We start from the raw sequence: 18,552 nt of genomic DNA, 5'->3' as shown, positions 1-18,552 counted from the left end.
GAGTTGGTCAGACCTGGATTCTAATATCAATGCTGACGTGTATAGCACCGCCTTGGGGTCATCACAGCTTCTCTGGGTTCCTTGTTTTGAACAACCAGATTATGGTTGTGACGTAGCATCGGGGATGAGTAGGGCTTTCAACACTTTCCTTTCTTGCCCACTTTCCCAACTTTTAGTCAGACTTCACTCAAAAGATGTGTGTGAGTGTATATACATGTAAGTGCAAATAAGTTTAGGCCTGAATGAGATGGGGGATGAGTTTTAGCAGAGGTAACTTTTCCTAAAAATGATTCTGACTTTTTACTGACACCTTAGAAGTATCTATGGGCAAGCTGAAGACAAAGGTGGCTTGCTAGGCATCCAGAATGTGCCTCCGAGTGTCTTAATTTCAAGAATTCTTTTGTCTAAACACACACTCCTTCATGAAAGGACATATCAGTCATGCCTCTATTAGGATTGATCCCATAGGCCTGGAACTGAGGAGGATAAACACTTATTGAGGTCACGTCATTGTGACTCTTCAAATACCTTTGCCCAGTGGATGAAGTTTCAAACAAAGGACACGAGCCAAGATACATTTTGTGATAACTTTTTTCTTTAGAAAAAAAATATGTACAAAAAAAGCTAAGAAGAACCAACGTGGAAGTGTCGAGAAAACATTCTGATAGATACAGACAAGGGAGCGCCCGCTCTCAAGGAAGTTACACATTAGTTATTACCATGCTAGAAAAATGTGATGCAGTTAAAATTCTAGAACAATTAAAAGCCGCAAAGTCAAGCTGTTGCTCTGGGGCTCTAGGTTGTAGATGCTCTGATACCCTTTCTGCAAAATAATACTGTGCAAACTGTAAAATATTCATTTTCATATAAAGTCCATACAATATGATCTAGAAAACTGAGTTGACAGGGGACGCTGGTACTGGCAGTGTTTTGGGAAAGAAGGCTGCAGTGTCACCTGCCAGCCCAAAGACATAATTGCAGAAAGATCTTGAATTTCTTAACCAGGAGAGGCCATTACCTAAGAATCATACCCAACAGTCCTCAAATCCAGGATTTCCTGCCATTGTTTATGTAACTTAGGTGATTTTATTAATATGTTACTTTAACTTAGAATGCAATCACATGTTAAGGAATCAGAAAAAGTTCTTTTTCAAAGCAATACTTCTTTCTACACAATTGATCTTGCGATTTACCATAAACCAACATTGTCTTCCCTGCAACTCAGAAGTTTATTTTTAAATTCAAAAATTCTGGAGGAGGCAGCAACTGTGATAATAAAAGATTAAAGTGAATTATTTCATTTCAGTGTCTATAAAACTGAGAAAAGAAGGTTTGTGTACAAATATCACAAAACAACATCAACCATTGAATAAATGTGGTTCTTCAATGCACACCTGAAGAAGAAAATTTTGTTTAAAATTCTGGCATAAATATATTAAAGCTGACTAAAAAAAAAAAAAAAATCAGGGCAAGCTACATCACTTCCTCATACAAAAAATGTACAAAACATTAGCCTCTAACTAGATAAACATAATACTTGTCTTCACAGTTTGACATCAAGTAACTGTGTGCCTTGAAGTATCGAATTGGAGGGTGATTTAAAAAAAAAAAAAAAAGCAGCTTGTGACACGTCAGCCGTTTCAGGTAACTTCAGTCATAGAGGCAGAGTGATTCTGCGAACACAAGCAGATAAAACCTTAGTTGACTCATGCACACATTCTCCCCAGAATATCCTCTTGCTTTCCTGTCTCAAGTTCATTCTGTTCCCACTCCCTGACATGCTCTTCCAAGGACCCTCGAATTGTTACCTCTTCTATTAAAACTTCCCTGATTTTCAACCCAAATAAGACCATGTCTTATATCATACTTAACTATATTCTATGAAACATTTGAAGATCTAAAAGTAACTTTAGCTTCATCCCACATCTTTTTTTTAACATTGTGGCTTTAATTTTGAACAGTTCTAATCTTTGAAAAATTTCCATATGATATATTCCGAGTCATGAGTTCCAGAGCAATGAGTTTAATATTTTCGGATGCACAGGGGTTTTTGGTTTAAAGTCTTTGAATTTCCAGAGAATGTTATCTAGATGCTTTTGAAGTTTCTTGATTTGCTTTATAGCCTTGCACGTGGTCTGTTTTAAACGTTTTGTGTGTTTTGAGAAGGATTATATATGTGCCTTAGATCAACTTTATTAATCGTCTTTTACTATATTTCATTTGCTTATTACCGAGAGAAGGGTTAAAATCTATGATTGCAGCTTCGTCCACTTTTCCTTGTAGTTCCATTAATTTTTCTTTATATGGTTTGTTCATAATAAACCTTATGTCTTTGGTTTTATATAACTTATATATAATCCCACCTTTTTTCAGGCCCAAGTCTTTCTCTTTTGTTTGAACTTAAAACTTCCAGTCTACGGGATTGGTAAATACCTTAAGAAATGGTGGCTTTAGATCTAATTCATTATGGGTTTCCAGATTCCTGTTTGTTTTTAGGACACTAGAGATGTATATTCTTGAGAGTTCAACTATGAATTTTAGAAACTGAATATTCCATATTTTTCAAGGTTCTTTTATCTCCTATATTTGTGAAAATTGAGGTTTTTATATTTCTTGCCATAATGTGAAAAGTTTATGTTTTTACTTTTATAATATGCTTTCTTTTTTAAACTTTTGGTCAATAATTTGGTCATTTATATGTTTATAAGAGTCCATTTAAAAGTGGGTGGTAAAGATAAAGTAGTTTAACAGCCTAAGATAACTAACTGGGTGACTTTGGGCAGATTTCTTTAACTCTCCGAGTCTTTTCATTTTTCTATTTATAATTTGAAGTCTATAATATCACTAGTTCTAAATCAAGGGGTGGCGAGCATTAGAATCCCTCTGGGACTATTTTCTTATATGGCTTTGCACCCCAGAATGGCTGAATCAGAATCTTCTGGAATAAGGTCATAGGCATCTGAGTCTTGAGATAGATGGATCCTTCTTTTTTGTTAAAGAAAAAAATATCATCTCCCCCCTATATCGCCCCTCCCCCATCAGGAGACACGGGAGACTTTATACCACACACAGTGAGTTAACACACTGGCTCATCTCTCATTTCTCTGTTAATATAAACTGTGTTCAGCAAAGACACAGTTGCTCAACGCTAAGCTTGATTACGCAGGTGAAAGTGGGTGTGAGGCCACAGGACGAGGATAGCTCAGAGCTGGTCTCTCTAGGATACAACAGCTCTGTTGCATCACAAAATAATGCTTTGGAAACTCGACCATTTTTGTTTCGTTTGGATTCTGTAATTTTTTACTTTCTGGTTTCTCTTTAGTATTGGGGAAAGATTTTAGAAAATGTACCGTCTCAACCACAGAAGGCAAATACTCAAATTTGAGTTGGTCTTTTGGAGAGTAGGAAAGAACACTGCAGCTCTGGGGCTCCGTGTGGCAAAGGGGAAAGGATGTCTCTGGAAGAAGGGAAGGGAGGGTGAGGGCGTTCCCTCCCCAGCTAGACAGTCTTCTCCTTGAGGTGCTCTGAACAGCTGGATGGACTTCACATGTGAGAATGTGTGCTTTAAAGACAGGTTCATATCTTCTCTCAGATCCCCCTCCCGGGAAGATGGCTCTATCCCAGAAATTACAAAGGAGCAGCTTCTAGTAGAAGCCATGGCTGCTGCTGTTGCACAGGAAGCCCTCGCCCACAGGGGAAAACACAGGGCATATTTATTTTGGAAGAGGTGTAGCTCAGTGTAAACTCTGCCAGCCCTGTGCAGCTCAGCTCACACACACTGTCCCCTAGAGCGTGTTTCCATATTCAATGCTGAGAGTTGTAGATTTCAAAATGGAATTTTCCTTAAACGTCAGGCCATGTGGTGTACAAGAGCAAGCAGGGCCTTTTTTTTTTTTTTTTTTTTTTAGGGCCTTTGGAATTAGATGGGCCTGGGTCTTAATCTTGACCGGGTGACCTTCAGCATGTTACTTAAACTCTTTTTGCCTTACTTCATCTATAAAGTCGAATAATAATGCAAATTGCAGGATTATTGTAAGGACTGAATGTGAGGGCTTGCAATAAATGCTCATTTTCTCTTCTTGACCCACAAATAAAGGGTATATCCTCCTAAGTACCCATGTGGAAAGCAGATGCTTCGTTACTTGAATATTGCACAACTAGTATGGAAGGCATCACGTAGGAGGCAATACTTTCCATCCGGCTTCCTGTAGCTTTATTTTGACTAGCCTGCAGAAGTCCTGTTCATCATTACTCATAAACTTCTATTTACCATGGAGTTTCAGATATTGACTAGAGCCCAGTTTTAGGTTCTCAGTTTTGACTAGAGGGTCTAGTTCAGGTTTTGGTTCTGGCTTGCATCTGTCCATCTATCACATATTTATTTCACCCCTAGTGAATGCCAGGAAATATAGAGAGTAAGAAAGACCTGGTTCATATACTTAATCTCTCAGTCCTTGTGGGAGGCAGATATGAGGGGATTACTGACATTAATTGTGAGGGGCAGTCACACCTGGGGCCCTGGGGTCTCTTTGACCCAAGCCTGGTATTCACAGAAGGCCTCAAATTGTGCCCAGATGAGGAGATATACATGGAAATAAAGATACATGGACAGATTTGAAAAGTTCAACTACTGCCTGTAGTGAATAATAAACTAATACATATTTTTAAAGAATTTTTAAAATCTATATTGTGAATAGCAGGTTTTGAAATCAGGTTGGCACTTCATTTTTCAATGTAAGTAGAATCCCCCAAAACATGGCCTGGATGTCTCTTGGCCTGGTCAACTACTACTGGTCCTGAGAGAGAAGAGAGAATTCTGGAGAAGGCTTCAGACAGAAGGTGATGCTTGAGCAGTGCTGGGTAAAAGGATGGGGCAGAAACAGGGTGCTCTTTGACCAGGACATTCCGGGTAAAGTCGACAGCATTTACAAGGACAGACTGATATGTTTGTGGAACTTGGCAAACATCTCAGCTTACTTTTCAAATTCACCTTTGTCATTAGTTGCTTCATCTCAAAAAATAGAGGGAACCACTCTGACCTCACCAGGTACAAGAAGATAATCAGGGAAGAAAAACTAGGGAGAGTCTATTTCACCATTTCATTACGTGGTTTTATTATTTAGCTAATTCGTCATTCAACCTGCATTAACTGGCTACATATAAATAAATCAGTAGTAAAATTTTCACTATGTTATTTCTAATTGGACCAAGTCAAAATTTTCACCTTAATACAGGTGAAGGGAAAACGAACAAAATACTTGGCACTGGGTTTAATGGAGAGCCCTAAATATTTTTCCCAAGGTGGAAATAGCTTTTTTTTTTCTGGTTCATTAATAAAATTAGACTTCATTAAATGTGAAAAGAAGTAGGATAGTTTCTCAGATGTCTGATAGTTACTCTTTAAAGAGTGAAATATTTTATACTATATCGATAGGAAGTACATGATAATTCCAGTGGGAGGAGATTTGCTTCTCTTGCACTCTGTAAAAATGATTTAGTAAGGAAATGCCAAATACAACAAGATTTCGAGATAGACTATTACAGAAAATAAACACTTTAGCAGGACTCAGCTACATGACAAACGTGTCATGATATAAAAACCCTGTTTTATTATTAGTTATCCCCATTCTGTCTGCTTAAAGAGCTACTCACGCCAGTTTTCCCACTTGCTGGCTATGTGGCTTGGGGAAGAAATTTACTGTTGCTATTTTCATATCCCTCTCGATCTGTGAAATGGGAATTATACTACTGATTCAGTAAGTTTTTGTTCAAATAAAAATATATTTGTAAAGCACCTAGCAACTGTCTCAGGCAAAAGTCAGTGCTTTATACCATGTTTCAGGGCTCATTTCAGGTGGCAAGTCTTCTCCGTGGCTTTCCCTGCCTTAGAATAAATTTCTTCTTCATCTGTGTTCACAAAGTGCTTCGTGTATCTGATTCAGCATGCCATGTTATGATTACTGATTTACATACACCTTTCCTGATCATCTGTGAGTTCCTTGAGCACAGGACTATGTGGCTAGTTATTCATCTCTGGCATGAAGCAAGGTCCTGGTGTAAATAAGTGATCAGTTGGTACTGTTGCATTGAATTTTTGATGGTCATCAAAACAGATCCAAAAGGATACTTAGTTACCTTTCTTAATGTGCTGCCACACATTAACAAAGCATCTCTTTCCAAATGTTGTCCTAGTTACTAAATCAAATTGGCCTCCCACAAGGGTTGGTGTAAATTTCACAAGTGTGTTACTACATTGGAGGTCAAGGTATCCTGAAGCAGTTGGGGTTTAAGTTAGACATGACTAAGAGCTTCCTGAGGAAGGGCCAAGCCCTGGAAGGAATACAGGATTAATTGAGGGAAGCTGTGAAGTTCTTGAGGGCCTTCATGTCAGATTTTTATTGTTGCTGGGTGGATTCAGTTATGTCCTGTTTTCAGTAGAGAAATGGATTAGTTGACCTCCAAGATAACAGGCCTGGAGCCTCCGGGTTTGGTTTGCTAAAACCACTTTACTGTACCTGTGCACTTAAGGTTTCCAGAGGGCTTTCTATCCTTGGGAAAGCCATTAGGGGTACTCCACGGGGGTCCTCGGGTTTGGGTTTGGAAGGAGATCCTTGTGTTCCTTTAAAGTTATGGACCACACACATTCCCTGCAGGATGAGGGGAAAAAAGATTGGGGTCAGACTGCGGCTGTCAATGCCTGGCCATCTCTGCGGGTGGCAGGCCTTCCCCCTTAGAATGTCGTTGCATAGTGACTTGTGAGCCAGTGGGTAGGGACCGTGGAAAGACCTGGGGCATGGTTCAGGCTGCCTGCTGCCTGCTGAGCACATTCTAGGTGCTGAGGGAGCATCTGTTTGATCACCAGATGGCCAGGGATGCTCAGTCTACCCCCACTGAGCTTGTTTCCTCACCTGTAAAAATGGGAATAATACCTACCTCATAGATTTACAACAATTAAAAGACCCGATGAATGTAAAGCACCTCATAATAACAGCTAACATTTACTGAGGGCCACTTATGTGTCTGGTACTGTCCTGAGGGTTTACCTTATTTCATCTAATCCACTCAGCAATCTTAGAAGGGAGGTACTATTATCCTCTCCAACTTAGATAAGGAGGCACAGAGAATTTAGATAACTTGCCCAAGGTTACACAGATTTAAACTCCATAGCCTCTAAATCACACCACCGCTATAGGATTTTGCCTCTTAACAAGTGCCAAACATACAGCAAAAATGCAATGTTAGCTGGTCTTTAACTCTTACCTAAGATGATTACCCTTAAGTTACTTAGCAAAGTCACATCATTTATTAGTGGCACTTCTATTGCTTCCATTAAAACTCCCTCTCTAAATTACTACCCACTTGTCTTTATTTCCTACTGAGGCCGCTTCATAACTGAGTCTGTTCTAACCATCTTCTGTCTCTTTCCATACTCTCTTCCATTGTTCTGCATCGTGTTTTCTATATCCAGTGCCTCTGAATCTTTCCTGTAGCTCCTCAAACCCCACAGAACATTCACATGAGTATTCTCTACCTGGCTCTCCTCCACCTTACTCTCCAGCTCTGCTTAAACTTCCCCCATTCAGGAAATGGGAGAAGTGGAGGGTGTAGGAGCTCTGGGGTTGGAGAGAGCAGGTCAGATTCCTGGCTTACTGGCTGGGTGGCCATTGGGCAAGTTACTTATCCGCGAGCCTCACTTTCCTCTTTTATAAAATGAGGATAAGAATACTGTTAGGGCAAGATAAACAAAACAAACACAGAACTGATTGGTGGTTACCAGAGGGGAAGGGGGTGTGGGGGGAGGGCAAAATAGGATAAGGGGGTCAATTATATGGTGGCAGATGAAAAGTAGACTTTTGGGGGTGAGCATCTGTATACAGACGTCAAATTATAATGTACACATGAAACATACATTATAAACCAAAGTTACCTCAGTAAAAAACATTGTTAGGGTTGTCCTGGGAGCTCATGATTTGGTGTATATAAAGTGTAGGGCATGTAGTAATTGTTCAACTAACTTCCTTCCCCTTCCCCCAATTTCATCTTCATAAGAAACACAAAACCATAATGAACACAGGCCACGAATATGCTCCTGTTCAGACTCCCCTTTTTCGGCCTCCTCCAAGTCTCTGCTTTGGAACGCTTCCGTTCTCTTCTACAAGGTCCGCTTCTCCCATTTCCCAGCTTGGCGAGTGTATACGTGAGGTGTGTACATGCAGATACAGTGGGGGACAGTGTGGCCTGCCTCCTACCAGACCCGTTCAACAGCAGGTGTGGGTCTTACATAAAGATCATTTGTGGAAAACAAATTTTGACATTCATCATCAATTGGGAAGGCAATACAAGACTTAACAGTAACCAAGTGGTAGGAAAGAGGGCTGCAAGTTACTGAGAGAACACAAGTTTAATGTTAAAGCAGAATTTGTGTATGGGGCCTCGGCAAACACAAAGTTTTTGACCCCATGAAATTGCTTGGAACAGTCAGTACCGCTTTTTCTCTTTAGCTGGGGTTGAGCTGGATCCAGGACTGATGGGGACAGCAAAAGTGTTCCTTTGGAGTTCCAGCCTTCACTTATGTACTATTGATCTCTGTAAAATCCTCTCTTCTCTTGAAGTCACCTGTATTCTCTCCCCCTTTTAAAAAGCACCCTCAGGGAAATACCTTCTGAGAGCTCAACATCTCAGGATCATCTCAGCACCACTTTTCCTGCTGCTTCACCCAGAGAATTTGCATTTAAGTCCCTCATCATTTACTTTAGACAGAAAGACTGGATCCATTAAAAATAATTTTGAATTCAAATGGAGCTTGCCAGTTAATGTTCTGAGTAAATGCGAGCATTTTCTGTGTGTATCTGAGCAGGTAAGAATATTGGGAAACTCTGAGTTAGAGGTTGGGAGAGGCATATGTGCATTTTGTATGTTGGGGAGGACATACATACAGAATCCCCGTATGGAAGGGGTAGGACAAGGAGAAGTTAGGTCATAGGCCTGTGAAACCTATCTGCGTGTGATGTTAGTCTTAACATGTGCCTTGGACCAGAAAGGACAGAAAGGGAGGAAGGACATCCAGGCTGTGATGGCTTCTGTCTCCTCGGGGAGGCCTGCTGAATGTTATTAGGAGATTGATTTCATGCACAACATCTGCAGGCCTAGTGATTTACTGTAAATCCTTCTGGGTGTGTTTTATTTTATTTTATAAATTTATTTTATTTATTTTTGGCTGCATTGGGTCTCCGTTGCTGTGCACGGGCTTCCTCTACTTGCAGCGAGTGGGGGGCACTCTTCATTGCGGTGCAGGGCTTCTCATCGTGGTGGCTTCTCTTGTTGCGGAGCACGGGCTCTAGACATGCGGGCTCAGTAGTTGTGGCATGCGGGCTCAGTAGTTGTGGCATGCGGGCTCAGTAGTTGTGGCTTGTGGGCTCTAGAGCACAGGCTCAGTAGTTGTGGCATGCGGGTTCAGTAGTTGTGGCATGCAGGCTCAGTAGTTGTGGCTCGTGGGCTCTAGAGCACAGGCTCAGTAGTTGTGGCACAGGGGCTTAGTTGCCCCACAGCATGTGGGATCTTCCTGGACCAGGGCTCGAACCTGTGTCCCTTACATAGGCAGGCAGATTCTTAAACACTGCGCCACCAGAGAAATCCCTTCTGGGTATATTTTAAATCCTTGAAGATAATTTTTAAAGCTGAACCTCTATGGTATGCCCATGCAATGGAATACTACACAGCAAGAAAAAGGAATTGCTGATAACATGCTTACAACATGGATAAATATCAAAATAATTATGCTGGGTAAAGGATGCCAGGATAAAAAATACATACTGTATGATTCCATTAATATTAAATCTTAGGGTAATCTAATACAGAAGATCAGTGGTTGCTTAGGAATGAAGGGAAAGGAAGGGTGGGAGAGAAGGATGTTATCTGTAGGTCAAAACTGGTCAAATTATACACTTTCTATGCCATTTATTGTATGCCTATCATACCTCAAATCTGTAAAGATTTAAAAAAGCAATAAAAGTTAACCAGAACCCTTCTCCAGGAAGTATTATGCCGTTGAGAGGCCACTTACAGTGGAAATGAGATGCCCAAGAGGCATGTTCAGATAAGAGTCCCCCTAAAAAGTCTGGGTGTGGTTAGCTGAGGGTTTTCATATTTCTGAGTGGGATATGCAAGTCTGGGCCAGAGTGGAGTTTCTTGAAATGCTGGAGAAGGAGCTGCCTGCTTGCGTCAATATTCCGTTCTCTGTTCTTCCCCCAAGCAACACTTAGCTTATGCTCCCAGTACGTCCTGAACAAGTATTTAGAGAATCATGGTTTGAAGGTATGCTAAATTGCTTCTGCCCAGCCCCAAGGCCGGGGTTGAGGCAAGTGGAGCAAGCCGTCCTTCCTGAAGCCATCCTACTCCTGACGCACAGGGGGAATATGCAGTCATACTTCTGAAAGAAAGGGCACAGGGTACTTGGCGAGTAACTGCAACTCACAAGGTTGGGGCCAGAGGACCTTGGACTTAGACTGGAGTCTGGGGAGCCTGACTTGCCAGGATCCTGGGCAGCCCTTCAGAGGGCACCAGCAGGGAAAAAAGTAGAGGGAAGCTGACCTACCAGAAACAGGGCTACAGCAGTGCCCAGGATGAAGCCCGCGATCACATCGGAGCAGTGGTTCCGATACTCGGAGACCCGGTTGAGGCCCATCAGGAAGGCTGTGCAGAGGGTCCCGAGGCACAGCACCGGCTTGGCCAGTCGACTGCTTTTCGTCTTGATTGTGCTTGTGATGTACATCTAGATTAGGACAGAGACCAGGGAGTGACTGGCAGCCTCTGCATACGGTGTATATACACACAGGCATGGACATACACCACACACAAACGGGCCTGCACCAAAGCAAGAACGACGAATGAATGTACATGGGTCTCGGTGCTTTGTATTCTGGTGGGCATGGGAACAGAAATTACAGTGACATGAATGACTGCATAATAATCAGGTTCAGAGCATGCAGTTTTTATGCAACAAACTAAAGAATCACTTGGGGTATTAGGAAACCCAGATAAGAATCTCAGATGCCAAATAAATCTTCTATGAGAATTAATTTTATGGAGAAGACCAGGTAGGTGAGTGGCAATACATTTCACTTTTTGCGTCCCCCATAATCTTAGCGGATTCTTCACACTTTCAATGAATATAAAAGCATTAGTTAATTGACTGAATTAGAACTTCCAAACCAGCCTGTCACATAAATACGTCTCAGTTGTGCTGGGAAGTTGATTCTCACAATCCTTGTGATAGCTGGATCAGCCCTATCCATTCATTTACTCCAGCATGTTTTAAAATAAAATTTTCTATGTGGGCCACGACATATAAAAATTTGGGAAGTCCTGATGTAAGTAAAGGATGATGCAACTTATGACATGTGAGTTGTAGGTTGTTCTTATTCCATTGTGAGGAGCTGGGTAAGACTCCTAAGTATTTCATAGGCTCAGTTACCAAATGTGTCCCTTGCGGCTCAGAGTTAGGAAGATGTGCCTCTTTCAAACAAGTAAATACTTTGTTACACAACCTTTGGTGGTGGTTACAAGAAACCACTAGAGGGCGTAATTGATCTATCATCGCTTCTTAGCAAGTGTGCTAAATGAGTTTGCAACCCAGAAAAATGGTATGCCAATACTTATTACAATCTATGGTGTGCTTGTATGGCCTGAGCACATGTAAGTTCACACAGATGCATTTTAAAGTATTACAGTGGAAACTTAATTTCCTAGAATGATCCTTCAGCGCTGGTGTGAATACAGGAAGATGGGATTTTCTTTGTTACATGTAATAAAACTGTGGTTAGATCAGAGTTACATAAATTAGAGCATATCATTACACCATTCTGAGGCTGTGTAGGAAATGTCACTTAACATCTATACTAGATATATTTAAATTTAGTTTTTTATGCTTCTATATTGTTTTTTAATTAAAGCCTTTATAAATCTTTACTATAAGATTACAAACTGTTTTTTTTTTTTTTTTGCGGTACGCGGGCCTCTCACTGTTGTGGCCTCTCCCGTTGCGGAGCACAGGCTCCGGACGCGCAGGCTCAGCGGCCATGGCTCACGGGCCCAGCTGCTCCGCGACATGTGGGATCTTCCCGGACCGGGGCACGAACCCGTGTCCCCTGCATCGGCAGGTGGACTCTCAACCACTGCGCCACCAGGGAAGCCCAAGATTACAAACTATTAATAACATGGGCCTGTGGTTAGTTAGTATTCTTCACAGCATTAACTAGTACTTAGGAAATCCTTGTTGAGTAATTTCTGAAAGCACACATAATAGGGGCTCGGGAAAATGTTTACACAATTGGAATCTTGTATCAGGGTTTCTGATTAGTCTGTCTGTGGGGCATGATTTGAATTGGATTATATCTGAATCCTTGAAAACGTGCTATATAAGCATCTATTCTGAGTAAGATAACTTCTTTCTTCCCAAGAGAAATTTATATCTCACTTGACGAGACAGTATTTTTTGATGAGTAACAGATTTATTTTTATAATGGTGTTGTAAAAATTGATTTCATACAACAATGACTTGAGTTTGATGAAAATACAGAAAAAGGTGCAAGAGTACATTGCTTCATATAACTTAGGTCCTAGATAATCTAAGATACAAAGCGATTATTTTGAAAACTGGAAACTATGCCAAATGCCTGAAAAGACTTTGTTTAAAAAATACCTGGTGTAGATTTTTTTGGGGGGTGGGCAGTAAAGCCAAGAAACCTCACTGAGCTAAACTGGTCTGTTTGTAAATCAGACTTCTGTATTATTTATGTTCATGTTTCCTTAATATGGGGGTAGCTGAAATCACTTTTGATATGTATTCATTAAAGAGTAGATCTAAAAGAAATAATTAGACTTATTTTGGAAAATTGATCCTACAGATGTTATCCTATAAATTGGACAAAAAAGCGCCATTGTTTTAAAGAGAATATTCAGCAATTTCTTTCAAACTCTACTAAGTGGACCAGACCTGTAGTCAGTCACCTTTACTCCACCCTGAATGTATGTATTTGGGGCGATGGCATGGACACACTTCCATCGGAAGCAGACTCAGTAGGGAGTGCAGTGACTGTCGCTGAATGAGAGGGAACATGCTCCCTGGGGGTGGGGCGAGCGCACACCCAGAGTCTCTGGGAAGACTGCGTAGTTTGAAAAGGGGTCTTTCCTCTGCCTCCTCCTACCTCACCTTTCACTGAGAATCACTAGACTAGTCACACCCTGAATATAAAATAAGTTGAAGGAAAAGGGGTGTTTTCAGCAATAGTCACTCATCCACAGGTAAATACACATGATATCCAGGAGTGGAACCTTTGCACTGATCCCTCTACTTCTGTACGCTTGGTTCTAAGGAAACAGAGGTCAGAAAAAGGTGAAGTGAAGTCATTTCCAAAGTGGATGCAATTAAAGAGCAGGAAAAAAAGATGGACACCATCATTTGTTTTATTTTAAGATGTGGGACACACTTTGGGCTTTCTCTGTGATGAGAGCAAAAAGTTTAGAATATTATACCCCAGTGGGGGCAGTCAAAATTTGTGTGACCTAGGGAACAGTGAGAAGTAAACTTGTGGGTGTTGGGGGTCTTTTAGGATCACCCATCTGTCCTGGCAAAGTGATGAAGAGTATTAGGAGGAGCAGAGGAAAGCCATGTCTTTATCCGGGTTTGCCGCACTGCCCGGGCAGGCGTTCACACGAGGCACACATCTGCAAATTTGTAGACAAGTGTGAGAAATGTGTGCTGTTCTAGAAACAACCAAAGCTTTGGCAAAGAGTGCTGTTCTGGGCAGTGAAAGAACCCTATACCCGGTGCCAGGAGCCTGGGCCTCTGCTCTGACTCTGTGTTCTTAGCTATTCTCTGGGCCTCAGTCTCTGCATCTGTAAAATGGGAGTATATGACTAAGTGATTATCAACAGTCTTGCCAGAATTAACATCCTCTGGCAGGTCTTAAATTGGGATGTTGAGGGTGGGGGCAACAGCATGATATAATAAAGGAGAAACATATTGTAACATGAACTTAAAAGTCACCAGAAGTAATGAAAGAATGGGGGGGAGGGTGGCGGAGAGACCCATCACAGCCAAAACTCCACGTGGGTCATACTCACCGTGGCGTATAAGGCGGAGTAAATGCTCAGAGCAGCATGTTTGGAGGGAAAGGACCTCCTAGCCTTCTCTATCACTTCCAGGTCCCCAGTACAGATGTTCCCGTTGTTGATGAACTGGTGGTGAGCCCGGCAGTCTGCGCTGGTGTAGTTGGGCTTGCACACTGTCAGGAAGTACGGCGTCAGGTGCCCCGTGACCACTTGTCCGGCGTTTACAAAAATATCAGTAGCAAAAAGTCCAAAAGCAAATACCCCTATGAGGAGATTTAAAATAATTAGGAAAGGTGACATACCCCATCGATTGGTTTTGTCCCTGAGAGAAAAACAGCGCTGAGAGTCCATGACAACCTATCAGAAAGGTTCTCCCCAGAGTCAAATTGTCCCCTCACCTTTATCTTTCCAGGGAGTGGTGCCTGCTTCCCAAACCACTGTTTCTTCCAAATTGGTACAGTCACGCTGCTGTTAGCATTTCATTATTTTGTATAAGTAAATTAGAAGCAGCATGTGCTAATGGAAAGAATTTGAATTTTGGAGTCATGTAGAGCTGGGCTCCAGACCCACCTTTGGTGACTCGTTCACAGTGTACATTGTTGACCTTCTCTGAATCTTGGTACCCTTATCACAAAGTGGTTGGGGGGAGTGATACCTCAGAAAGGAGTTGGAAAGATGAAATAAAATATGTGCAAAACACCTGCTGCGTGCCTGGCATTAAGTAGTTACTCAACATTAGTTCTCTTTCCTTCTGTAGAAAATATCTTCCCCCTGGTCCTTTTGGAAATGCAGATACTCCTTGGAGGAGTTATCATGGCAGGTGAGAGAATGAGGTTGTTAGAGAGTCGTCCCTAAAAGAGGGAAAAGGATCACTCTAGAAACCTTGATTGAATTGGATGTTTCATTTGATGTTGGAAACAGAAAGGGAGGAGGAAGAGTTAAAGATGAATGTTGTTGACTGTATCAAATTACCACAGAGTGGCTTAAACCAACATAAACGTATTGTTTTACAGCTCCAGAGGTCAGAAGTCCAAGATAGGTTTCACTGGGCTAAAATCAAAGTGTTGGCAGAACCGTGTTCTTTCTGGAAGCTCCAGAGTAGAATTCATTCCTTGCTTTTTCCAGCTTCTTGCCTTCATTTCTTGACACGTGCCCCCGCTCTCCCCCTGCCTCCCCGGCAATCGTATCATACGGCAATCATATCATACGAGCTCTGCTTCCATTGTCACGTTTCTTTCCGTGACTCACTCTCTTGCTTCTCTCTTATAAGGTTACATTGTCTACCTGAATAATCCAGGACAATCTCAAAATCCTTAATCTAATCACACATAGAAATTCCTTTTTGTCATGTAAAGTAATATATCCACAGTTTCTAGGGGTTAGGACGTAGACATTTCGGAGCGAGGAAGGCGTTATTTTACCCACCATGCTGACTTGGCCTGCTTGGCCAAGAACCCCGTGGGTAGGCTATATTTCCTGGATTTTATCTGTTCTCTGGTAAATTCCACAGGAATATAGGATTACCCCCAACAAGCTTGAACATGAATAAGCAGAATTCCCTATAGGAAGTTTCACTGTGGATCTTTCAAAGCCTATACATACATCTATAGATTACCTGTGGACTGTTTTCTGTTAAATGTATCAAGAGCAGCTGTGCAGAGCCAAGGTACATACAAGTCATCTGAAGAGATAAAGAAGACTTTTCAAGTGCGACTCAATTATGGGAGAAGTTGGCAACTGTGAGAGGCAGCGTTAACCCTTGTAAATGTCAAGGATCTGCTATATTTTCAATTAAATTTCTATCCAATTTTGACTTCCATATTCAATGTCTTGAATCTGCAAATTGTGCTGACTTCAGCGCCTAAAAGTCAATCCATTAGAGCAGAAGCAAAGACAAGTTTGGCTGAAACCTTCATCCGGTTTCCATTTTGACCTGTACTGATTGTTATAATTTTCTTTTTTGTGGCTTTGCCAGTATGTGCTTTATCAGAATGAGAACTGGCTCTTTTAATACCTTCAGCAGGCTCACACTCATAGCGTCTGACCTCTGAGAGTAGGCATTCACTGATCATTCGTGGTAATTTTCACCCACAGGTTCTGGAAGTCTGGTTAGAAATTTTTTTACATCTTCAAGCAAGATTCTCAAAGACCAGGTCCCTGGCTTTTTCAAGGGGCAGTAAGTCTGTCTAGACATACTTTTCCAGGAAACTAGGGTAACATGTGATTTGAAAAGGGAAAAGTGACAGCATCTTCCTCTGGGATTTTATTTGTCAGAATGCTTCCAATCAGGGCGAATTCTTTCTGAGATAGAGGATTTCTAGGCTCCTTGGATAGGTGCCAAGTCCATGGTCACAGTGAATCTGTGATGGGCAAGTTTCCACTTTGCTGCCATGTGCCATTATTGCTGAAATTTGCTTTCCCCTCTTCTCTTTGCCTCTCCTGGATTTTGTCTGCTTCTCCTGACGGCTTAACAATCATTTGCTTTCCAAACATTTCATTCTGGTGTATTTGATGTACCTTCAGAAGGGCAGTCCCAGGGATTCCACTTGCCTGGCATGGGCCATGCCAACAAAGTGCAGTGGAAGCGGCAGCGGTGATTCACAGACAATGTCAGATCATACGGGGCTTTTGTAAGAAATTCCAGCTATTCCTCTGTTAATCCTGAGCTCCTTGTGTGTCTGTTACAAGCCTCCGAAGCCAAACAGAGCTGCTTTCGTCCTCAGAGTCAGATAGAACACTGTTTATGGTCTCCTGTACTGCAATATAAGATTTGAAGGAGATGCTTTTAAAGTGTCTATATATCCTACCTTGGTGTCTAAAATTCTTTAAGTGAGATAATCTTTTTGAAATTTTAACAGATACATTTTTCATTCCTATAACCCTCCCTAGCTGGTTCTACTTATCTTATGGCTCTGCTCCCAACGGTGTTCCTTGTTTCAGGGGAGCTGATCACATTTCGGAATGGATTTATAGCAAACACAAAGTCTAAAAGTAAAGCTCTTTTGGCTTGCCAGAGCTATGTGCTTGAGACACGTACTGCTGTTTTTGTTTGGAATTCTGAAAAGACTTGGACGGGAAAACCAAGAGCCATGGTCTATAGGATAAGACCATTGAGTTTCTAAAATAAACCCTAGAATGGGGAAGATGAGGCTGAGGGTGTCTCCCAAGGAGACAGAACCCTGCCTGGTCTGGTTGTGAAGGAGTGAAGGGGCATCCCATGCTCCTTGCCTCATGCTGGCTGTCAAACCCCAGGGGCAGGGCAATAGAAACCTCCAGAATGATTTTTGGAAATCAAGTTGAAGCATGTCCTGTGCCTCCCAGGGATGTAGCTCAGAAGCCCTGGACAACTTTTAGAGAAGTTCCACATCCAGCACAGTATCAGAACTACAGGAGCCTGCACTGGCAATGTTGGAGGGAGGATCAAATTGTTTGAGCCCTAGGGTTCCTCCCAAGACCCATACATTCTGGCATGGAATGGGCTAAGCACCTGTGAATTCCCACATCCCTAAGGGGTGAGGGGCATTGGAATGCTGAGAGGACCAGGAGGCTAGAAAAAATGTGGCATTAGGACAGAGACTGGCATCTGGTGATGGTGTTGTCTGCAGTCCCTGTTTTGATGATACAGATCGCTAAGGTAACCTGAGCGTGCCTCTTCTTTGTGGCCTCAAAGGATCTGACGCCCATCAGGCAAGTCAAAGGATGAAGAAAGAGGAAGATGAAAGTGTTTTTTTTTTTTTTAAAAAAAGTCCTTTTTCCCCCCTCTGAGGGTTTTACCAGGATCCCTCTGATCTCAGGACGTCTTTGGACAAATTAGCATCTTTGATCACGAGTAAATTACGACACGTAGGTGAAACTCTGTGATCTGCTTCTTGCCAAGGAATCAGTGCAGAGTTCTATCCTTTTACTCAACCAAGAATGTAGTGGGGGAAAGCAGTGACGTACGCAGGAAATGCGTACGACAAAGATCTTCAGCCAAAGATAACGGGTGTACTGGCAAATGATAACAGGGCTCCTATCAGGATCTCTTTAGGCCTCCCGAACAAAGAAGTGGTCAAAGTACAGAAGCCAGGCTGCTTGCTGCTGAGTCCACACAGGAGGCCTTCATTAGGAAGCCTAGAGCCAGGCTGCAGAGCAATAATTAGCAGGGACTGGTGGGGCGAGCAAAGAAAGGAATAAATTCCTTTTAGCCACAAAGAACCTGTGACTTTAGGTGGAGCCTCTGAACTGAAGGCCAGTTATTCCATATTAAATTATAAGTGTATAATTTTCCAGTTTAAAATGGCACTTTGCTAACAGCCTCTAATAGAGCACCTCTCAACTGTCCACTAAAACATAAACAATGACAGTGAAAAAAGATGGAAACTCATAGTACCAACCTGAAGGGATAATCAGTGAGGGATCTCTCTCTCTCTCTCTCTCTCTCTCTCTCTCTCTCTCTCT

The 18,552-nt window shown here is 41.9% G+C and overlaps 1 protein-coding gene across 1 annotated transcript in view; it reads right to left on the bottom strand.

Moving 5' to 3' along the window:
- Positions 1 to 573: 573 nt before the first annotated feature.
- PLPPR1 (phospholipid phosphatase related 1) overlaps positions 574 to 18,552 on the bottom strand; it is a 47,173-nt gene continuing 29,194 nt past the window's right edge. The window contains exons 3-6 of the mRNA XM_029203125.1: positions 14,125 to 14,375; positions 10,595 to 10,771; positions 6,516 to 6,647; positions 574 to 1,673 (exon numbers count right to left, since the gene is read on the bottom strand). Of these exons, the coding sequence (XP_029058958.1) occupies positions 1,641 to 1,673; positions 6,516 to 6,647; positions 10,595 to 10,771; positions 14,125 to 14,375 (593 nt within the window). The 3' untranslated portion in view covers positions 574 to 1,640. The remainder of the gene's footprint in view (positions 1,674 to 6,515; positions 6,648 to 10,594; positions 10,772 to 14,124; positions 14,376 to 18,552) is intronic.

The sequence above is a fragment of the Monodon monoceros genome, unplaced genomic scaffold, assembly GCF_005190385.1.
Source record: "Monodon monoceros isolate NGI ecotype Baffin Bay Population unplaced genomic scaffold, NGI_Narwhal_1 Super_Scaffold_5, whole genome shotgun sequence".
NCBI lineage: Eukaryota > Metazoa > Chordata > Mammalia > Artiodactyla > Monodontidae > Monodon > Monodon monoceros.
Note: the sequence above shows the minus strand (reverse complement) of the source record. Positions and strands in the feature narration are given on the sequence as shown.